General features: G+C 51.1%; 1 protein-coding gene across 1 annotated transcript in view; it reads right to left on the bottom strand.

Moving 5' to 3' along the window:
* Positions 1 to 23,296, bottom strand: part of LOC114686836 (aarF domain-containing protein kinase 1-like) — a 101,394-nt gene that overhangs the window by 3,457 nt on the left and 74,641 nt on the right. Inside the window, 6 exon segments of the mRNA XM_028861513.2 lie at positions 8 to 201; positions 2,338 to 2,379; positions 2,381 to 2,536; positions 3,901 to 4,050; positions 13,723 to 13,839; positions 19,317 to 19,475. Coding sequence (XP_028717346.1) covers positions 8 to 201; positions 2,338 to 2,379; positions 2,381 to 2,536; positions 3,901 to 4,050; positions 13,723 to 13,839; positions 19,317 to 19,475 — 818 coding nt within the window.

Raw genomic sequence — 23,296 nt, 5'->3', positions numbered from 1 at the left:
TACTCACTCAGCCAGTGCCCTGATGCAACACCGAGACATGTTGAGGAAGGAACTAGCACTGGATCGGGTGCCCAGGGAGGTCTCAATGCTACGGAGTAGATCATTGGTCTTCAGGATGAGCAGCATCTGGCGAGGGACGTGGTTAAGGAGCTGGCTGATCTCAGGCAGGTAGCTGGCCGCGTTACCGCGGATCTCTGAGTCCTAGACGGCAGCAAGAAGGCATGAGAATGGATGGTATGGCACACGAAGGTCACAGTGCCAGGAGTGTGGGTAGCCTGTGACCAAGAGGACACAAAGAAGCTCCGGGTGGGAGCTTCTAGCACAGCTACCTTGGCACCCTGTGGAGCATCTCCCCACCACCAAAAAAAAAAAAAAGAGAGAGAGAGAGAAGCATTGGGGTCCTGTGGCCTGACCATCCAGATGGGAGTTCCTAGGCTGGCTCCCAGGCAAGCCCTGGAAACAGCACTAGGGTTCACTGAGAAAGGGCCAAGGACTCTTGAAGGCTTTATTGGATGCCAATTTCAAGGCCTGGAAGAAGCCCTACCAGCTAACCAAGCCCAGTCCTATATAGTCCATAGATAGAACATCCAGGTCCCACCCCAGCCTTGCACCACATCCTATCTCCTGTCCCCTGTCTCCTGTCCCACAGCCTGGGTCCTGATGGTGGGTGCCTGCCCAACAGCCAGCACACCCTCTCCTCTTTAAAGCGACCCCCACTGTTTATCTGACCCTTTGGGTCACACTCTTCAGAAACCAAGAGCTACTTGCTAGCCCTAGGCTACCGATACCTTGTTCATTCTCAGCCAGTAGTGGTTCTGAGTACTTATCTCCCTCCTAAGTGACTGGCTCATTGCACCTTACTCCACAGAAATGCTTAAAACATCGGACCTGAGCATCCTGCTCAGAGCCTGCCAAGGGCTTCCCTTCCTCCGGAGAGAGCCGAGTCCATACCTCTTCCCATAGCACAAAAGGCCCCGTGTGGTGTTCTCTGTGCCCTGACATCCTCCAGACCACACGAAACGCTTTTACCCTGGGCCTTAGTGTGCGGGGAGTGCATCCTTCAGGCGCTCCCGAGGCTGGTGACTTTCTTTTCCTTCACACCTCGGCTCAAATGTCAACCACTATCCCAGGTCTCTGCGCCAGGCTCCCCAACCCCATCCTCACACCACTTTCCTTGTTTCCGCCAAGGTCCCTGCAACCTGCAATTATCCCATTGCTTGTTTGTTCAGTTGTTGACTGTCTGTCTCTCTCAACCAAAGTGTAAATTACACAAAAGGCCTGTCTGTCTGTTGATCGCGGGATCCTTGCAGCACGCTCAGGGACCAGCTAAAGCAAATGTTTATTGAATGAATGAACTCCAGGAACTGTGAGCAGGCGCTTTACATGCAAAGGACGGTAGCCCCGGAAGCCGAGCTCCTACCATCCCTAGATGCACCTCTGCTAGGGTACTTTTTAAGGCTGGAGAGCCTGGAATAGCAAGTGCTCATCGACACCCGTGTGAAGGAAAACGGAGCCAATAACTGCTGAGAGACAGATTCTTTAAGACCTCGTTTGAGACTCTGGATCCAGCCTTTGCTAGAGGCGCTTGTAACAAGGCAGCTTGCAGGGAAGGACCCCCGAGGCCCAAATGGCTGATGGGAACATCCAAGGTCCTGGGACCAGGCAGGGGAGGTGCCGGAAGTGGTGCCCAGGCTCTCCGGAAGCATGAGTAGGACCACATCTCTACCTACGGACAGAAGAGCCCTCGGTGGAGCCTGAGCCTGCTCACCACTAAGAAATAAGCAAATGAGCTCCCGCGAGCCTGGGCAGGCGCACAGAGGGGGACGGGAATACGGGAGCGGGAGCTCCCAAAAGTCCATGTCTTGTCTAGACAGTCAAAATCCATGAATGAAGGAGTAAAAAGTAAAGAAAAGGGGCCGGTTCACTCGGACAGAGTTGTTTGCGGATGGAGACAAAGCCAGAGAGGACGCGGGCCCAGGGAACGGTGCCCAGTGGGTGGGTGGGAGCCGGGCAAGAGCTGCCGGAGTAAGATGGCCCTGGAAGGTGCTGGAGGAAGCCTGGCATCTCACTAACCTACTGAGGTCTAGGATTTTAAGTCCACTAGCCTTACCTCTACTCCAGGCTAATAAGGTCCCAGGGGACACGCTAGGCTATCCTTCTTCTGCCTTCTTCACCCCAGTTCCATAGTTTCTACTCTCCTCCCTACCCTCTCATCCTATGTGGCTCTGACACAGCCCTCCCTACAGAGACACACAGCCCACCAATCACGAACCTTAGACACCGGGTTGGAAGGGGTCCACGGGCCCTGACCCTTGCATCTGGGACAGGGTCACCTACCTCAGTGGCGGTGGCTGGAGCCTGGCTGATGCCCCTTTTGACCGGAGTCCCAGGACCGGGCTGTCAGCATACAGGCAAACAGTGGGTAAAGCTCCGCGGCCCCCAGACGCTGACTGTACTGCTTCACCCTCTCCATGTTGGTCCAGATCAGGGACTGCCACAGATGGCAGTAATCCAGGCGGAACTCCTCCGTGAGCACCTAGAACCAGGCCAGCGCGGTCAGGAAGCAGCCTCTCTTGGCCCAAGGCCGGAACCCCCGGACTAGTGCTGACCCACTGCACGGGGGGAATGAGAGGGACACCATAGTCCCCCAACACTCAGCCATTCCTAACGCCTACGTTCAAAGCTAACCGAGTTTGAATATCATGAAAGCTGAAATTCCTGGGACGAGAAACGATCTAGATTTCAGGTTTTTTTCTCTCTCTCAGATTTGCATATGCATAATATCTTGGGGCTGGATCACACATCTAAGCATGAAATTCATTTGTTTCATACATGCTTTACATGCGTGGCCCAAAGGTAGTTTTATACAATGTGTTTAACAATTTTGAGCATGAAACGAAGTTACGCGGCATAGAATTTTCCACTTGTGGTATCATAGTGCTCAAGAGCTTCAAGCTGTGGGAGTGCAGATTTTCGGATCACGGATACTCAACTGGTACTGGTAAGCCTCGGTCCTAACTGACAGAGACCGCTAACTGCCCTCCAAAGTCTATAGGTACAGGCTGCTTTCCGGGTCTCCCACAAAGACATGCACAGCCCTCTACCTCAACACTGACTGATGAGGAGCAAAACCTCCACCTCCCTGGAAGCTCTCCCACGCATTCCCTAGCCCTCTCCTCCGCTATCGCCTCCTGTGAGTCCTAGGGACCAGAGCTCTGTGGCCTCCACCCACCACACCCAGGACTAGCGTGTGAGCAAACCAATGAACTTCTGTCATGTCCGGGCCGTCTGTCACTGGGGCTCCATGTGACAACGGCGAGCCTAATTTGACCTGCACCCCATTTTACCAAGCCTTTTAGAGGAGGCTGGGCTCGGGGATGTGGTATCAAGGCCTGAGAAAGGGGCCGAGGTGAATATGGAAATCTCCTCAGGACCGTCTGCCTCATGGAATCAGGTCAAGCCAGGGCCCCAGGTTGATGGTGCACATCCCACTTGGACGGTGCTGGGTGTGGCTCATTCATACTTGCTGTTTGTCCTCATTCCAAGAAGGCAGTCTAGGGTCTCCAGCTCCCAGCTCCCACAGGCTCAACCCCGTTTTCCTCGCTAGGGCTACATATGCAGTCACCTGTCTCCTGAAGTTCCCTGGGAGGACAAGGCCACACTGGCACATTCCTCCTACCTGCTCCTCACAGGAGCTCTAGAAGAGGCCAGAGCAACTTCACTTGGTTGTACCGAGGCTGCGGTTCAGGAAACTCTTGGGCTAGGGCTATACAAAAATGGCAGTTCCTGGGGGAGGGAGCCCTTCTCAGCTACCTGCCCACCCTCCCCTGCAGGAGGGTTTCTGGAGGGCATGGGGTTGGGGGGGCTCCAATCCCACGAAGGAGCAGAGTTTTCTCCTACCTGGTAAAGCCCATGGTCCAAGAGGACAATCTCAGCCTTGCCAGTGTCTGGACGCTTCCGCACTAGCACATTGCCTGGGTGGGGGTCACAGTGCACGAAACCGTTGACGAAGATCATCTCACTGTACAGCTTGCCCAGGTGGCAGGAGATCTGGAAGGGAAGCGACCCCGTGGGAGCTCCGCCCTGCCGGGACTTGCGCCGGGAACTTCTCTCATCACCCAGTCTAGCCACATTCAAGGGATGATGGGAACCATTGGGCCAGAGCAGTTTGAGATAATGCGGTTCTCACGTCTAAGACAGAGGGCTCAGCTCAAATGCGGCCACACACGAGAACCACCTGGAACTCAGACGTGGCGGGACAGCCCCAGCCGCCAGTGTTTTCTGAGTTTCCCAATGTCATTTCCTGCATGTAAGGGGGGAGGACGGCTGCTTCTTCATTTCCTGACGGCTGTCAGTCTTCACCTCCCACCCTGCCCTGCCCACGCCCCCCACCCCATCTCTCTCCACCCTGCTCTCTTATTAGCTCCTATTCACTCTTTCCCAAAGGTGAGACTGGGTTGTGGGAACAATCCCACCCACTCCTTCAAAGAACAGGGCTGGTTCAGGAACAGGTGACAGATACAGTGACCCTCCTCTGGAGATGCCCTGATGCCAGGCCAGTCCCAGACAGACCCAGAGTCCAGGCCCTTGCTCCCCTGTCCCCATCCCCCAGAGCCCAATACTAATCTGATTTATGATGTCTGTACAGAAGAAACGACACTGGAGAGGCCATTTAAATCATCCTGTCATTTCTGCGCGCCCTGCCAAGGCAGCCTTCTTATCTCTACTCCCTTTTTTATTAAAGCTAAAAGCCTCTTCCCAGCTAGGGAGCAGCTGCTGAATGGAAGCAGACCCGGGGGCCCCCAGATGATCTGTCGATGGGTCTCCAGGGGACAAAGATAGGCTCGGCCAGGAGGCGGACGCCGCAGGACACCGACTGTCCTTGGCATCCCTTCCAGCCTCAGGTGAACTTCGTGGTCGTTAACAGATGAACGCAGTGGAGACGAAGGAGCTGGGGTTCACGGAGAGGGGGCCTCAAGATTACCACTAAGTCCTGTGCAACAGGTTCTAGGACCTAAGGTCTTGCCTCCCTCCCTGTTCTCACCTTCCAATACACACACACATGCACGCATGCACGCACGCACGCACACACGCATGCGCGCGCCACATCAGCTTTCTCTCCTTCGATGATCCCAGTGTCTTCCCACCTCGGACCTTTTGTGCCAACCATTCCTGCTGCCACAAAGCCTCCTCCCATCTCCCCATCACCCCTTCCTATCCAGGGCTGGAGGAGTGCTCCCACCACACACTCCTAAAGGATACCTGGCTTTTTCTGTTACAGCACTAGCAATTATTCGTGTGATTATTTGACAAATGACCATCTGGTTCACTATCATAAACTCCCAGGACAGCAGGGACTGGCTCTGTTTTGTTAAATGGCTTTATTGGGGTATAATTGATGTGCTATGGACTGGCTCTATTATGCATGCACTTGCTTGGACCAGCCCCAGACAAGCAAAGTAAGACTCTGCACTCAACCTGAATGAGCTCTCCATGGGCTGCGGGATGCTGTGTGTTCCTACCCAGTGTTTATCTTAATCCTATCCGTCTCCCCCAAGACCCGACCATTTAGAACCAGCACCAAGTTAAAAGATCAAGAATGACCTAATGGTCATGAATGGTGGCAGAGACCTATAGCTTCAGGACTTGGGAGCCTGAGATGGGAGGGCTGCAAGTCCAGGGCTAGCCTGGGCTACAAAAGACTTGAATAAAAGCATAGCCCCTGCATTAGAACACTCGCTGACATCCTTACTAGTAGTGCTCAAAAGGTAGGAACAATTATGACCGCCACTTTGCAGACAAGATACTGTGAGCCTTGAGGTTAAGGCTGCTCACAGCAGAGCCCTATTTGTTCAAAGCAGGTATGACCACCAGCTGCTGAACAATGCCCACCTATATGGTTCACACCTACTTCTATACCTTTCCCTCGAGACCCTGAACCAGCTACTTACACTACCCGTTCCAGTAATAATAATTCTCATGGATAGCTGCGGAAGTGAATGAGCGTGTTACAGGTCTTGGGACCTAGTGACCTCTTGTAGATGTCCCTGTGGTGGTTGTCACTGGTTCTTCCTAACAGGCCTGTAGAGAAGAAGATGGTAAAGACACTATCCTACCACACCGGCACTCTGACTCCGGAAATCTGCCCCGGCCGAAACACACCTTGGGACTCGGTCGTTCTCATTAGGAATAGGACTTTGTCCCAGGTCGAATCTCAGACTCGTGCTCAGATGGCAGGGGTCCCAGGGCCACTGTCTTCTATTTCCTGGGAGATGGACCTCAGCCAAAGCCGGTCCTGGATGAGCCAGCCAGTTCCCCATCCCTGTGCCACCAGGAACCCTTTGTGTTAGGCTCCTTGGAGCTCCTGGGAGCCACGCTTCAAAAGGCCCTATCTGACGAACCAATTCCATTTATTAAGTAATCATTCATTTTTATTTGTCAAGGACGCATATAAAGTCCAATCAGGGCTCCTGATCAGCCCAAGATAAGCAGCGCAGCCAGACTGAGCTGACGGAATTCCAGTCAAAATGTGGAGAAGTGACATTTCATTTAGTCTGGGCAAACCTGTCACAGGGAGATGTATGATCTCCCCTAAGCTTTCTGAAATATTGTTAATCGCTCTGGGCCCCTTATTTCTACAATGAAGGATGGCCCCCAGGGGCATGGGGACTCAGGTTGGGGGTGCTCATATCTCTGAGGGCTGATCTTCCATGGGGCAGGTAGGGGTGCTGCTGACTACTACCATATACATGAGTGGAGCCACCAGAGAGAGCACATGCACACACTCATGCATACGACAGACAGACAGACAGACAGACAGACACACACACACACACACACACACACACACACACCATTTCAAGACCCCTCAGCCAGCTGCCACTTGGAGACCTTCTTACTTGGGAGCTGCTCTGAATGCTCAGTCCAAGCAGATGTCACTAGGAATGACGGGTATAGAAGGCAAAGCACGAGGAACAGTTGGCTGCTGCCAACGGCTCAGCACCGAAGCCATCTTGGTGGTGCTACCGCTTTGGGCACAGGTGGCCCGAGAGATAAGCCGCCCCAGCCCTCGATCTCCATTAGCAGTTATGTGGGACTAACGCCATCTGTTCGACCTCCTCACAGGGCAACCTCACAATTCAAAGTCAAATGCCATTACCTCGAGGAGAAAGCCATTACTCAAAGTTAGACACACAAATGTCATTGCTTTGGGTTTTTCAGCGCTGTGCATCATTTTAGACGTGGAGAAAGTGTAACTGTCGGCATTATAAACACAGCTCACAAACACACAGAGGACGAAGCGTCCAAGGCTTTCAAGTCAACAGTTAGGAAGCAGGTACGATGGTAGACATGCTCTGAAAACAACTGTAAGAAGGCTGGGACTGACTCCGAACATTTAAACAGGAAGAAAGGAGAATTCCTGGGTGAAATGTGAACTACTTACTGTCCTATGGGGTCTTAAGAAAAAAAAAATCAACCTTCAGGATTATCTTTTCTACTGGGCAGAAACTACTTGCGTCTCAACTGGGAAAGAGCTGCAGGACTTCAGGCTGAGCTCATAATTGTAGATAACAAAGAAAAGTACATTTCCCTAGATTAAAAAATCCTCAGGGGAAGGGAGTTGGAACTGGCACAGTGCTGGTTGAACTACACCTAAGGATGACTTGGAAAGCGCATGCCCCTCTTGTGGCTCTGTTTTCTTAGTTTTGGGTGAAGTGTCTTTGCATCTTGTAGGACTGTGCTGACAGCCTCTCTGGGAGTCAGTCTTTCCCCAGGGCTTCCAGCCCTTCCTATCAATACAGGTATTCAGGGTCCTGGGGAAGTCCCAGGCCTCTGCTGGGCTGGTGCATCCCAGAAGCAAGGCCAAGATCCCTGAGCCCCTCTCTTAGTACTTCTATATAGCTTCAGCTACATCGTCTACCGAGGGACAGACCACCACATCCTCAGTACTGCCTCTGCCCTAAGAGGTATGGTATCCACACGATGATGGGCAGGGGCACATTTTTGGAGTAGTCCATGATGGGCCAGGCTCTGCTCCAGATATTTAGCCATTCTTTGCAGGAAACAGCGGAAGGGATTAGGGTTGGGGATAAAAAGACAGGAAGCCTGATCACTTGCTCAGCAGTTAGTGGCGCTGATCCGTCAGGTGACCTGACTCCGGAGAACAGGTGCTCAATGGTCAGTCCACCTGCCTCTCCACTGCAGGGAGAGCTTCCCCAAGGCAGACCTCTGAAGAAAAGGACCTCGGGAAGAAATCCTGGCTGGGTGACTCCCCCAGGACAGTGCTCTTTACTAAAAAGCCACTGAGAAGTCTGAATTGTACTGTGTGAAAAGAATGTGCCACTCAGCGGGTGGTGGCGGCGGCGGCGGCGGCGGCGGCGGCGGCAGCAGCAGCAGCACACGCCTTTAATCCCAGCATTCGGGAGGCAGAGGTAGGCGGATCTCTGTGAGTTCGAGGCCCGCCTGGGCTATAGGGTGAGTTCCAGAAAAGGTGCAAAGCTACACAGAGAAACCCTGTCTCGAGAAAAAACAAAAAAAATAAAAAAAGAATGTGCCACTCATACGTGATCTCACTAATTACAAACGCCTTTATTCTCTAACAGTAGGGAAGACGGGGGAAAAAAACAGGACGCCATAAAAAGGCTGAGTAAAGAATTAATTGAGTAAATAATATTTAAATCAAGGAGTTATTTTGGGACTTTTCTCAAGGCCTGAATTGGCTGAAAGTAGTTTAATTGGTCTATAATTGTGTGAATTAATTCATTCCTACCCCCAAGGAAAAGTCTATGTATGTTCCTGGGTGGGGGTGTCTCCAAAAGCAAGGCCAACGTCTGTGAGAGAAACGGGAGGCTGCTGTTGTGACATCTGTCCCCAGAGCCTGCCAGATCCTCCACAGAGGCCAGCCGGCTGCCTGGGGCATGTCACCATCACCCTCCTCCTGTCACCAGGAACAAACACTGAGATCCAGAAGCTGCAGACCGCTCCAGCTGCCCAGTGCTGCCCAGTGCTGCCCAGGTCAGTGTATTCTTGGCACACAGTGATCTTAGATGAGCAAGTGTGGGATGACAGCCCTGAACACCAGATGCCGTGAACCACTCAGCCTCACGCAGTGGTATCGAGGACAGGCAGGAGCAAAAAAACTGAGGCGTGGCTCTGACAGCGGGGGCACTTGGAAAAAGCCCCCTGTTGGGACTTCCGTCTTAAACGTGCTCCCCCTCCCTACAGGCGGATGCTCTCAGAGGTGGCACTAATTTGGAAGGTGGTGGAGTGTTTAGCAAGTGGGGTCTTGTGTTATTTTAATTGTGCTGAGATGTGATTTTATTTGTATGTTAATAAATAAAGTTTGCCTGGAGATCAGAGGTCACATTGCGAGGTCACATAGCCATAAACAGCAGTCAGGCGGTGGTAGCCCATACCCTTAATCCCATCACATGGCAGGCAGAGTCTCTGTGTGTTCAAGGACACAGTCAAGTGTGGTGACAAGAGCCTTTAATCCCAGTACCAACCATAGAGACCTGGAGGTCTGTATAGACAGGCAATGAACAAGGAAGTCATGTGGCTGGGCTTAGAGCCAATGAGAAGGCAGAACAGGAAAGCAATAAAAACACAAGTCAGACAGGAAGAAGCTCTCTGGGGGAAGCGACGGTGGGAAGATGGTGAGATAAGGTAGTTGTGGCTCTTTGCTAATTCTCTGACCTCTTCGTCTATTACCCCTGTATTTGGCTCTGTGTTTCTTAATTACTGAGACTGTTTAGAATTTCATCTACAGGGTCTGGCTGGTGAAAAGTAGATCATTTCAGGTGATAGCTGGCCCTGGTTCCGCCTGAGACCTCTGCTTTTTGATCTCTGGCTATATGAAGACCCACTGTGTCATGAGCCCTTCCACAGACAAAGACACTCCAACCACCATGCCTTCCCGGCCATGATGGATGCAACCTTTGGAAACCATGAGCCAAAATAAACTCAAACTCTTACTCGAGTTATTCGTCTAACAACAGGAAGCATTTTATCATAAAAAGAAAGCCAATACCGCTTCTTTAATTGGGCCTTACCAGGCTTCACATGAGAGCCAGACGTAAGCACCTGTGAGGTAACAAAGACTTCATCTCTCTATCAGAGGTGCCCGCAAGTGGTCCCAAGTCCAGAAAGTAAAATCCAGGGGTCACTGCCACCAGAACACGTGTGAGGGAGGAACCGCTGCTGGCATCTGGAGTCTCATTCCTAGGGTGACAACTCACCCCACACACAGATTGCATACCCTTCCACCTTGCTTGGGTCAATGTAAAAGACCAGGAAAAGGAGTCTCCCCTCCCTGTATCCCCTGCCCTTTGACACACATTGTCCTGCCAAGAAAACCAGAGAGCTGGGGCTTCACTGTCATCGTGCACTGGGCACATGCAGTAGGCTCAGAGCTCTGCTCCAGCTGTCAAAGGATCCTCTAGGTCACCCACAGTCTCCTGCACGCAGGGGAACCAGGGTTCCTAACAGCAACACCACAGCAGAACAGCTAGCTGACAAGTGACAGTCTAGAGCCAGCACTAGACTCCAAAAACAGTGGCTCCAGAACATTCCTTTGGCCCAACCAATACCTCTGCTGTGAGAAATCAAATCCTCGGGAACTACCCGGGACCGCCTACCATCCACGAGCATCCAGGAGTGATGGGGGTTAGAGAGCAGAAATAGTTTTCTTTCTCATGATTCAGGAACTGGATCTCCAGCATCCTCAGATACCAGCCAGCCAGAGGGCTATGAGGCTGGTACAATACAGAGCAAAACTGGAAAGGTTCCATTCTATCCACACAGGGCAGTGACAGGAAGGAAGGAAATCAAGGCCAAGGTAGAAACTGCAGCCTGGCTTTTCTGATCTATGGCACGGCATGCCAATCAAGTACCTCCAAATCTATGCACTCACAGGCTACAGAGTGGGACAAGAAGGGAACAGAGGCTCTCAAAGACTCTACAGAGGAAGAGATGCCTCCGTGATTAATAATATCCTCAGCAATTATGAATTATAGAAAATGTTTTTACATGGTCCTGTTGCTTATAAAACTCACATGCACGATGGCATCTGTCCCATAGCACGAAGGACTGAGACTCCTATCTCAAGTATAACACTTGAGGGTACTGGAGCAATGGATGGCAGAACCAGACAATGCCAGGTACCCATCCTGTCCAGCACCAGGTCTCTTGGAAGCCCCACACTTGGCTCTGTCCACATTTCTATTCTAGCACACATGGGCAGAATAATAGGCACTCAGTAGCCTGCACATAATAGGTACTCAAAAAAAAACATGCTGAAAGGAGACTCTGACTTCAAAGGAAAGGAAAGGCAACACCCCCATCACAAGAAGAGCAGATGGGGTAACCACAGCAGCCAACGTGAGACAGCAGAGGCATGGCCTAAGGACAGCCAGTGACAGAGCAAAGGCTAAGGAGCCTTGAGCCAGCTACAGGCGCTCTGGGCCTGTGATCTCAGCTCCAAGGAGGCTTAGTCCCTGCCATCTCTGGAAATAGGTGCTGAGGGTCCTGAAATAAAAGATTAGTTAGAAAGTTTCTAAGGTTCCAGCTAAGTCCTAAATCCATCCCCACTCTAACAGAAGTTTACTCCCTGGTGAGTGAGGGAACAATCTCTATAGTCCTCCCCCTCTTCCTCCTCCTGGGGATCCTGAGGAGCAGGGCCGAATCTAAGACCACGTAACTATGACCCTCTTTTCCGAGTAGCTCTCTCCCTAAGGAAGCACCTGGCTGGCATCTCTCCCCAGAGCCCCTGGATCCAGTCAGTCTTCATAAACAGGTGATGTCTGCCCACATCCAGGACGCCTGCATCTGTCCCTGCTGCCCTGTGGTACCAACTCAGTCACCTTTCTCTTGGCTAATTTCATGCCAATTAAGCCAGGCCTCAGCCCCGGCAGGGTCTTCAACCCGCACTCAACTGAAATCCAATTAAACCTTCGATAAAGGCCTTGCAATCGATTGTCCTTCTGTGGCTAGAAGCAGCAGCCCCGTCTGCCTGCAGAAGGCTCCCACACAACCTTTGCTTTTAATGAGATCAATGAGAATCGCTGCCACCGGCTCTTAAAGTTACTGGCAAATATGGTCCCTGGATGTATATGCTGCCAGGCTCAGGGACATAAACAGAGGAACCCAGGCAGGCTCCTCGGTAGGGTCGCCTGTGCTGCAGGTACACATGAGCACTGACAGCTTGAGGGCTTTATCCTGGGGTGAGGTCTTCTGTGGACCCACTTGGAGACTCTGCAACCCTTTCCCACCCCAGATCCTCATGTGCGCCCTGGGGTGGTTCCCAGGAATCTGCATAGCTATACAAACTCCCCTAATGGTTCTGAAACAGAGGGTTCCTGAACCATCCTGAGTCGGTGCTCACTAAGCCACAGAGTCACTAGGCTACAAAAATATCCAAATAGAAAGGATCCTTTGTTAGAGGTCAGCTGCTCCATCACCTCCACTAAGAAAACTGAGGACCAGAGAGGTTGAGTCTGGCTTGTTTCATTCTTGAAAGATCTGGGTGCTCGCTAAGGTTTGTCTGTCTGGATCGTGGCTTTTCCCACATGCACAGGAATGGTGGCGGCAAGAACAAAGGGGCCTGGACTCAGAGGGTCCACCCTGCCCAGAGTCCACCAATCTCCAGCTGGTCCGGTCACAAGCAAGCCACGCCATCAGAGCACATGCGTCTGTGTTTACACTCATCTTGGAAAATCAGAGCCACCTCTGATAAGATGCCATTACAGCCTTAGCTTGCTGGATCCAGAGAAGTGAATGGACGGGGGTGAGCCCCTGGACTGAAAGTCCATCTCTGGAAGAAGGAGATGCCAGTGATAAGACAGGGCAGAGGTGCTGGATCTCCTGACTACCAGGCATAGGCTCTGCTTCCTTGTAGGGGGATTTTAGAGGTGGTCACCCAGCGGGGCCCAGCACCCCACTGTAGCCAGACTCTGTGAACGACCTGGGCGCCACCCCTACACCTACCCTAGGGGCTGAAGGCAAGGGGAACATGCAGGTTTCCGGTGTGCTGCCAATTTCCTGGCACAGTTACTGATGTATCCATCATCCAAGTGGCTGCAAGTTCTACTGTGGACCCACATGGGAGGGAGATGGAGAAGATGGAGGAGAAAGGACCTGGGTTCTAATCCTGGTCGTAATCCCCACTGAGGATTTAGCTGATGATGTCTGGCTCTAGCCTGGACACCCTGAATAACCAGACCCCGCACATGCAGGGGACTGCACTAACAACTTCCTCTTTTCTAGGGGGCCCAGGGGTGACCAGGAAGCAGAAGGTTGGGTACAGACCCTGGTCCACTAGTCAGTTTTCCTGATACCAGGGGAACAGGAGGTAAAGACACAGCTTCATCTTCTCCCGTGCTCTGTGAAACTGACCCAGGTGACTGCCACAGTCCTTTGTTCCACACCTTGAGTCCTGCAGTGGTGGCCCAGTGGAGGGCAGGATGGGAGTTGATAAACAGGCACCAAAGAGACTAAGAGACTGACCCCCTGACTGGGTACCGCGGCTCAGCTGCTCTGAGAAAAGATGGCCGCAGCAACCTCGAGCTCAGAGGCTTGCTTGTCCCTATTGCCTCTATAGACCCAGGACCGGATGGGGAAGCGTAGGGGGACCCTCCCTGAAGGATGGCCGTGGGCCAGGCTCTTAGGGCCTCAGAGCCCCAGGCCTAGCCAGGCAGCCCCAACCACATGCTAGCCCCGCCTCACCTCATTCACGTCTATCTGGTTCTTCTCCATGTAGGCCCTGTCGTTGACCTGCCCTCCCTCCACGAATTCCATCAGGAGCACCCTCTTGGTGGACAGCTCCCAGTAGATCTGGGGGACCTGGAGATAAAGGAAAAGGTGGGTGTCATCAGAGGAGGGGGTTGTGGTCAGGGCCGGCCGCCAGTCAAGTGCCGGGAGCCAGACACTGCCACATACTGCTTTTAGGATGGAGCCACCACCAGAGAGGAAAGCCTGGGTGAGGACTAGGCATACCGCTTCAGCCAGGCAGCCGTTACAGCAGGACTCCCTCACAAGTCCCTCACGGAGGTGGGGGCAGCTTCACGATCCCCCCCCCAGTGCCACAACCCTAAACCCCTTCCCTTCCATTACCACTCACCTCCCACCCCCAACCCCACCCCACCCTACTGCAAGCCAGACCCTATAATAGATACGGTGAGAAGCTGCTATTGTTAAGACTTCAATTGGAAATGTCCACCACAGCTCATCATGCTTTGAAGGAAGGTCCCCAGGGCCTTCAAAGCATGATGAGCCTGTGTTGGACATTTCCAATTGAAGAAATTGGGGGGGGGGGGCACTCTTTTGGGAGGTCTGGGAACTTTTAGGAGGTGGGTCCTGGCTGGTGGAAGAAGGCCTCAGTAGAGGCTGGCCTTTGTTTGGTACAGGAGCTCAGGCCCTGGATCCGGAAGTCCTGTTTTCTGGTCCCCTGTGATGGAAAGAGCCTCCACTACACCCTTCTCAGCCACAAGCTCCACAATGACTTCACCACCATGAAGTGAAACCCTCTGAAGACGGAAGCCGGAACTAATCTTTCCTCCCTTGGGTTGTTTCCATGCGGTACCATGGTCAGTGTTGCACACGTAGCTAACACTAGTGTTAAAAGCTGTTTCCTTCTGCCTCTCCCTCCATCAGACCCTCGCAGGGCCCTAAATCTGCTACGGTGTTAGCACCTGGGAGATGGATACGTTGAGGCAATGGACCAAGAGTAAATCGGCCAGTTTCCTACCAGCCTCCTATGGCAGAAAACGCTGGATCTTAACCCACTGTCTATTACCCATCTTCCTCTTCCCCACACGGGGGAAACTTAAACCCTTTCCCTCCCTGCCCCATAGTAGGTGGTCACGTGACGCTGCTCGTGTCAATCAAATGTAAGTGGCAGTTTATTAGCGGATCCAGGGAAGGGTTATTTTCTCTTCATAAAAGGACGTTTGTGGTATTCTTCTCTTTCTCCCACCCTGAAAGTAAAGGTGATTCTGGAAACAGTAACTGCCACCTTGCACACGTAAGGGGTTTAAAAACTAAAAAACCTCAGAGAATCACAGGTACCAGCCCTGATGTTGTCAAACTACTAAGCATCCTCAGTAAGTACTGAGGTACTTTTTTCTGCTTTATAAAGACAATAAACATTTTGTGACTTATTTTTAATTATGGGGATGGGGACGGGGATGGGAGAGTATATGTGTCCATGAGTGCAAATGCCCAAGGAGACCAGAGGCATCGCATCCCCTGGAGCTGGTGTTACAAGCAGTTGTAAGCCGCTTAATGTGGGTGCTGGGAACCAAACCCGGGTCCTCTGGAAGAACAGTACATGCTCTTAACTGCCAAGCCATTCCTCCAGCCCGAAGAACAACATTAAAAACAAACAACAACTAAGCCAGGCAGTGGTGGTGCACGCCTTTAATCCCAGCACTTGGGAGGCAGAGCCAGGCGGATCGGGAGTTCGAGGCCAGCCTGGTCTACCGAGTGAGTTCCAGGACAGGCTCCAAAGCTACACAGAGAAACCCTGTCTCGAAAAAAAAAAAAAAAAAAAAAAAAAAAAAAAAAAAAAAAAAAAAAACTGTTGGATTGGGCTTTCAGTTATTTGCAAACAAATTATAAACTAATTGACACATTCCTACCCTCTGTGACTCTAAAAACACCTAAAAGCAAAAGAAAACGGGTTGCCTCAGGAACAGCGAGGGGTCAGAGGACACCACGGGCTGCAGGATACCACATAAGCAGGTGACGCAGTCAGGGCCCCCAAAGTCGTGATGCTTTCAGCATGCTATTTCTCCAAAATGTTGGTAAATTATTTCTTCTCAAGGAGAAAAAACCAAGGGTGACTACTTCAAGTGTTCTGGGGACTGAGTCCTCCTCCCTCACCCATCCCCAAGACCCATGTAGACAGCCCTTGAGTCCAGCTACATTCTTCCCCTAGTTCTTCTGAGACAGGTGTAGCCATCGATCATTCGCTTAGCTCCTGGTACCTCCCCCACCTACCCCCACCCCTGTTTCCTTCACTGGTGATGGGCCCTGCAAGGGGCAGAGCTACCCACAAGCGAAGCCCTTATGATGAGCCTAAGCTAGGTTTTCGCCATTTGGAAATCTAGACAGATCAAGAAACCCGCACCTCTTCCGTTGTTTTGAATGTAGGATCTAGACACACTTGTCAACTCCAGACTAGTGCATGGCGGTTGTCACAGTTGTTCCTGGTCTCCTGAGGAAAGGTCCGTTACTTGGGGTTAAGTTCTTCCATTGGTTTGGAGACCTGAGCTCGGCCGTGGTCCCTGGGGCTCTGTAAACATTAGGCTGGAGCTCCAGCAGGACCTCCTGGGCCGTTTGGAGGACAGCCAGGAGAGCACCAAGGTTGGTGTGAGAGCCCAAGGCAGCAGGCAGGCTGTCTGGCTGCCTGGGCAGGCAGGGGCAGAGATGAGCTAGGGCCTCCCTCCCGGACCTTCATTCCCTATGATGTGACTGACCATTCCGGTCTGATAATCACATGTCCTTTTCCTCAGCTATTCAGGGTTGGAAAATAGAGGAGATTATCACAGGGAAATGGCCACAAAACCACAGAACAGCAAACTGCATGACTTAGCCCTCAAGTCCCCAAAGGGCTACGTCTTACCATTGCCTGTCTACTTCCTCCATCCAGGAAGGGGAAACCGAGAGACAAACACAGGCGGGCAGCAATAAAGCAAGCAAGCTCTGGGAGGCATCTCGCCAGGTACTCACTGGCCCCAGCAGGGCCACCATAGGCTATGGGACCCTGGCCTATGGTCTGTGTCCTACAGGACAGCTCCACAGAGGCCCACCTGAGGGTTCCACCTGCTCCCACGTCAAGACCATCCCAACCTCAAGAAGCAGTCCATAAAAAGTGCCAAGACCCTGGGGAGCCTTGACCTCATGGTGGGGCCTGGCCTTGCTCTTCTGCTTTGTCCATGTGCTGTGGCTCGTCCAGACCCTCAGGGTACATTCCTTCTGCAGTCAGAGCCTGGCCGGGCAACAACACAGCTCAGCCTCCTACTTGCTGTATTGACTGTGGACACAGGCACAGTCTCTCTGCATCTAAGTGTGCACCCAGTAAGAGATGTTGCTGGTTACAGAGGGAGCCGCTTCACCTCACTTACCATTAACATGGAGAGACCAGATGCGGAGCGGCTAGTCAAACGCCGGCCGTCCTGTGATGGCTACACAGTGACTCAGGGGGGTCCCGATCCATCTCAGGGCTGAGTCAATGCCATACACTCATGCGAACTTACGTGTCTCTGTGATTCAGAAATTTTTCCAAGAACTACCACAAAGGCAGTTCGACGTGGGGGCTTGAAGCCATGGCTGTGCCCACCCTAACCCTGCCTCTGCCCCTTGCTGGTTCGCTGTGTAACCCTAGGTCAATGGCTTGATCACCGGGGACTTCTGCTTCCCCACTGATGACAGAGGCTTGAAGACGACACCATGGGGCTGTTAAAGATTAAAGAGTAAATACACGTGCAACACTTTCAGGAATGTCTAACACATTAAAAGGTCTGCCGTTACAATACGTGTTGCTCATCTGAGAGTCTAATAAGCTACGACATTTCTCCAAAAGCACACATATCCCTCAGGCTCCCGACCTCATGCAAGAAACACTGGCATGACCCTGCCCGATGCAACCCACCCTGGTCCCCACTCTACCCATAGGCATGCTCCTATCTCTTCCGGTTCCAAACCCATGCTTAGACAGCCTTTCCCTTCCTGCCTGTCCCTAACTCTCCCCCAGGTTCATCACAAGCCTGATTGCCTGGCACGGCCCTAGTCCATGCATTCTCAGACCCATACTGTTCAGTCTGGCTGCCCTTCACCGTCTTCAGACCTCCTCTCTATTTATTCAGTGATGGGCGGAAGCCCAAAGATTTACTGTGAAGGGTCGGGGTTATTAAGCCCCCCCTCCCCTTAAGCACTAGAAAGGTCTCGCACATGAGAGGCAAACTCTTTGCTGAGGCTTAATTACACACAGATGTTGTGATGGGGTGCCAGCGTGCAAGAGCAATCTATCTACAGTTTTAAAAGCTGAGCTGGGTTTGCAGCGCAGAAATTTGCTTCCTGCTTATGATGTGCTTAGGCTAAATTAATTACTCAGGAGCCTTTGCTCCTCCATTGTCTTAGGAATGGTATGTGAGTTCTGGCAGCCGTGGGTCAGATCAGTATGTTAATTATTTATCAATTTGGCGTCCTTGTTTCAAAAATCTGTGTTGTTATTATTATTATTACATGTCTTGGTCTGGCAGTTGCTAGCTGGCTCCAGCCAGGGGATGATTCTGCTGTTTCCATGGAAACACTGGAGGAGATTGCTGGGTTGTCTGGCTCAGCACTCTGGCACCGAGGGGCACGTCTGCCAGGTAAAAGGTGGCAGAAACTCTGAGGTGAGCAGCAGACACAGCTGTGTATGGGCACGGGCTGGAAGAGGCCACCATCAGGATGTCAGCACCGTCACAGCACCAGAACTAAACCAGCACACTAAAACGCTCCCTGAACACTGCTGTCTCCTCTCTACAGTCAGCAATTTTTGGAGTCCCTCTGAGCTCCTTGTCCTGGATAGATTGAGCACTTCCTCATGGGAAGCCACCAAAACGAAGAAACGTGTGTGTGTGTGTGTGTGTGTTGTGTGCAAGACACTTTGTAAGACAGGCAACATGTGGGTCTGCTTACTGTCATTAAGTAGAAAGTTTCCAGAGCAGGGGCCAACCTACGGTGCCTACCACAGCAAGAGATCAAGAAAACAATAAAAACAGGAAAAGGAATACGAAATACGGGACATGCAAGGAGACACACATGTGAGGCCCCGCAGCCTTATGCTTCTTTTTCTGTGTCGTTGACATTTTGGAGCGTTGTGCTCCATGCCTGTTTCTCTCGTGAGTCCTGAGGTCTCTGTTGCAGAGTTTTGCACGCTTCAGTGATGGCTAGGGATGCTGTTGTAACAGAACTGGGTATTACATGAGCAAATGTAATAAGCATCTTTGGGACAGGATCCGAGCACAGTAGTGTTAGCTGTCACCGTCACCATTATCACTCCATGTTCTCTGGAGGCAGAGGCCACAGCACACAGTCCCACGGGGTGCTCAGCTCACTCTATGCAATGAACGGCTCCGTTCACATGACTGACAGGTCAACAGTCATAAGCAGGGTTCATTCTTTTGGAAATTGCCTTCAAGGGCGTTAATATGGGTCCAATTACCAATCACTCATCTTAAGTAAGAAACTTTGGCAAAGAGATGTCCCAACTCACACCTTCTAAGTGGGGACACCCAGGGCAGGACTCATTCCCGACGGCCCTGCCCTCCTACCTTTAGGAAGTCAAAGTGCTTGAGCATGTGGGCCACTTTCTCGGCATTCTTTCCCTCATTTAGGAAGTCCAACTCGAGAGGCAGGTTCTTCTTGGCTTCATCCACCAGCCACATGAATTCGAAATTTGGGAAGAGTTGCTTCACGGCCAGGACGAGCACCTGAAACCCACCAAGCAAATTGTCAGTCAGCCCATGGCGCCCGCCAAGGAAGGTACACTTCCTACCCGCGGCCTGGGTCTTCCCTAGAGGACGCGTAGGAGGGGAACTGTTCTCCTGGCTTCTGTCCCTATAACTGTACCAAGTCCAAGATGGTGAGAAGCTAACCGCATTCAGAAGTAACCCTGGCGACCGTTGGCTAGGTGCTCCCTGGCTGGGTACCCGGCATTGCGCCGAGCACTCGTGTTCCGCTGAATCCACACAATTATGGGAGACGTGTAGGTACATGTCATGTCACTAATCAGGGCTCTGAGAGTTCCTGTGATTTTTCTAAATCTGCCCAGCAGGGAAGCCTGGGGCCAGCTCCAGGTGGGTCTACCAGGCTCCCAAGGCCTTGATCAAGACAGCTTCCATAAACCATGCCATGGCCACTCCCAGATTTGTTCTTACCGGTGTTTTGTCGTTTGTTTGTTTATTTGGAGGACTGGGGACTAAACTTTGGACTCTGCACATGGTAGACAGGCAAGCTCTCAACAGCTGACCCAATCCCTAGCCCAGAGTTGTCCTCCACTAACTTCTAAAGGGTAGAGGGGGTGCTTCTGCCCGAGCTGCGTGGCTGGAACTGAGGCAGTTACCAGACACGCGCCGAGCCTGTCTGACTCACAGTTCTGAAACCAGAAATGCCCCAAGATCTGAAACTTCCTGAATGCTCCCATGACATCACGGAGGGGAACTTCCACGCCTGACCTCGTGACGGGCTGCATTCGAAACGCAAGAGCACTAAAGCTATTGTATAAAATTACCTTCGGGCTACAAGTGTAAAATGTATGGGAGACATAAGTGAATTCTGTCTTTGGACATGGGACCATCCCCAAGATGCCTCATTATATACGTGTAAAATTCCTTAATCCAAACAAGCCTCAAACACTCCCGGTCCCCAGCATTTTTTGATAGGAGATATATTCACCCTGCCTTATTTCCTGTTGTCTTCATGAAATAAGATCTTTCATCGTTAAAAAAAAAAATGGAATAAAGAAACATACAAGCTTGACAAGACAAAGGTTTGTCCGCCTAGATGAAAAACTTAGAATTTTGTCACTTAGGTTCACTGTGGATTCTTGAGTGATGAGATAATGATTAGAAGTTTTATCTAGCATCTGGGTGTGAGTTTGATGATGTGAGAGGCAGAGGACAAGAACTCAATGAGAGGGGGCTGGAGAGATGGCTCAGAAGTGGAGAACACTGGCTGCTCTTCCAGAGGTCCTGAGTTCAATTCCCAGCACCCATATGGTGGCTCACAACCATCTGTAATGAGATCTGGCGCCCTCTTCTGGTGTGCAGCCATACATGGAGGCAGAATGTTGTATCCATAATAAATAAGTAAATCTAAAAAAAAAAAAAAAAAAAGAACCCAGTGAGAGGAGCCAAACACATACCACCCCCGCAGGTGTGGGGACTCGGTGTCAATGTCCCGCTCACTCCTCACCTCCCTTTCCAATCCCCAGAGGGACTCACTGAGCCCCACTGACAGGCTGGTTCTGCACCTCCCTTTGCGCTGGCCTCAGAGTATGCACACTGTACTAGACACATGTGAGAGAAAGATAATTCAAAACCTATGGGGAAAGCCATCACCCAAAAGGCACTGCTGCTTTGTTTTGAAACCTTGTGATCTCGGTGGTGTACCAGGTGCCGTTCTGAGAAGCGTCACATGGGGTTACTCTGCTCAATTTCTAACACAACCCTTTTTAATTACATTGGGACATGGTCTAATTTCTCTCCAGCCTTGTCCAGTCATTCACAGGCTGGACCTATGACCTTACAACAACTGGCTTCATCGGCTGTGCTTCTGTTCGTGTCACGTGTGGGCCAGGGTTGGCGTCGGACCCGGGCACCTGGACGTAAGAGCCTACAGGCACCACATCTCATCGGGTATCCTCAGATGACCCTCAGCTGCCACTGAAGCGGGAATAGAGCAAGCACGTAAAGATCCAAGTGGCTGTCCTAGACCTAAGCCCAGCCTGGGGCACCGGGGCCATGGGAAGCAACTGAATGCCTCTTTCTGGGTCCCAAAAACAACAACAAAACTCAGGGCATTTTGCTCTGGTCTAAATGCCGGGCCTCACCTAGAGGTGCAAGAGAGTCTCGAGGTGAGCTTCCTGACTTGTACAATCAGTACTTGACCTCCTGGGCCAAACCTGGGTATACACAGGGAGGTACCTGTCGCCGACCCAGGTCTACACTGGCGGAAGCTGCTGACCAAGCAGCCATTACTGTTTTCTGTATGTTCATGCTACTCATGAAATTTTTAATTATCCTTAATATCCAAGCATGCAGAAAGGTATTTTAAAGGTTTTTCCATCACTAGTCATTAATATAATTAGTCATTCCTAACGCTATTGGTCACCATTAGGACTCTATGCCATTCATCACAAAGGCAGACATTTTATTAATATTCATTGCTAATAACTAATTAGTACATTAGTTCATAAGCCCAAACCTTCACAGCACTAGAAGAACTGGGTTCCAAGTCATTCTGTGGGTGGCAGGTCCCTCAGTGGTTACACAGGCCCTCTTATCAGAGGAGCACACAAGAATCTTGAGGGCATCCCAAACTGCCAATGGTACCCAGCCCTTTATTTACTATTCTTTCCTATACATAAAGGCTTATAATTTATAATGAGGCATAGTAAGAGAACAAGAAAAGTAAGTAATTATGATAATACACTGTAATAAAAGTTAAACAGATGCAGTCTCAAAATATCTTCTTGTGTGTGGTTGGCTGTGGGTAACCGAGCCACAGACACCTGAAAACCGTGAAAAATCAAACTGGATAAAGGGAGCCTCTGACCTTCAAACTGGGAGGTTTGCAGGCCAGTGAGATGAATCAGTGGGTAAACTCAACTGCACATCCTGATGATTAGAGTTCAATCCCCAAAGTCCACAGTGGAAGGGGAGACCCTGACCCAGGAGTTGTCTTCTGACCTCTACGCAATGTATGCAGGCACCCATATTCACACACAGAGGCACGCACACCATACACTTTTTTTTTTTTTTTTTTTTTTTTTTTTGGTTTTTCGAGACAGGGTTTCTCTGTGTAGCTTTGCGCCTTTCCTGGAACTCACTTGGTAGCCCAGGCTGGCCTCGAACTCACAGAGATCTGCCTGGCTCTGCCTCCGGAGTGCTGGGATTAAAGGCGTGCGCCACCACCGCCCGGCTTACATATTTTTTTTAATGAGAGACCTGTTAGAGAAGTCACCAGTCTCCCAGTTACAGCAGGTCACCATCCCTTATGTGTGGTGGCCAACTTGAAACTCTGCTGTCAATTATGAAACCCAGAAAGCGCACAGTTTTGCCCCTAACGCAAGGGTTCACCAACCTCTCACATTCTCTAGGTGAAGAAGAGGAAGCGGAGGATCACGGGTACGAGGGGCTTGGCTACCGTGTCTCTCACTTTTCCTGGCCCACGCGAGTAAAGAAAGCCCTACTTTACCTTCTGGGTTCAGTGTACATCCATCCAAGAACCCAACCTAAGTAGATTCATTTGGTTTCTTTTTGACAACAGATGCAACTGACTGAAATAAAACAGGTGTTGTCGTCTGTTTGCCTTTTTAAATTTCTTTCCCAAAATGCTCTTTCTCCATAAAATTCTCCAGGAAGCCAGCGTTTCCACAGCAGCCAGAACGTACTCAACACTTGCAGATGCGGACTGGACACTCACATGAATGAAGAAATGAATAAGCAAACAAACACATGAATATTTCAAAGTATTTTGCTTCTCCTCCAGACAATTACATGCACAGTTGCGTGATGGGAATGGACTAGGT

The sequence above is a fragment of the Peromyscus leucopus genome, chromosome 14, assembly GCF_004664715.2.
Source record: "Peromyscus leucopus breed LL Stock chromosome 14, UCI_PerLeu_2.1, whole genome shotgun sequence".
Taxonomy (NCBI): Eukaryota; Metazoa; Chordata; class Mammalia; order Rodentia; family Cricetidae; genus Peromyscus; species Peromyscus leucopus.
The sequence above is the reverse complement of the archived record's forward strand: the minus strand, read 5'-3'. Positions and strand labels throughout refer to the sequence as shown.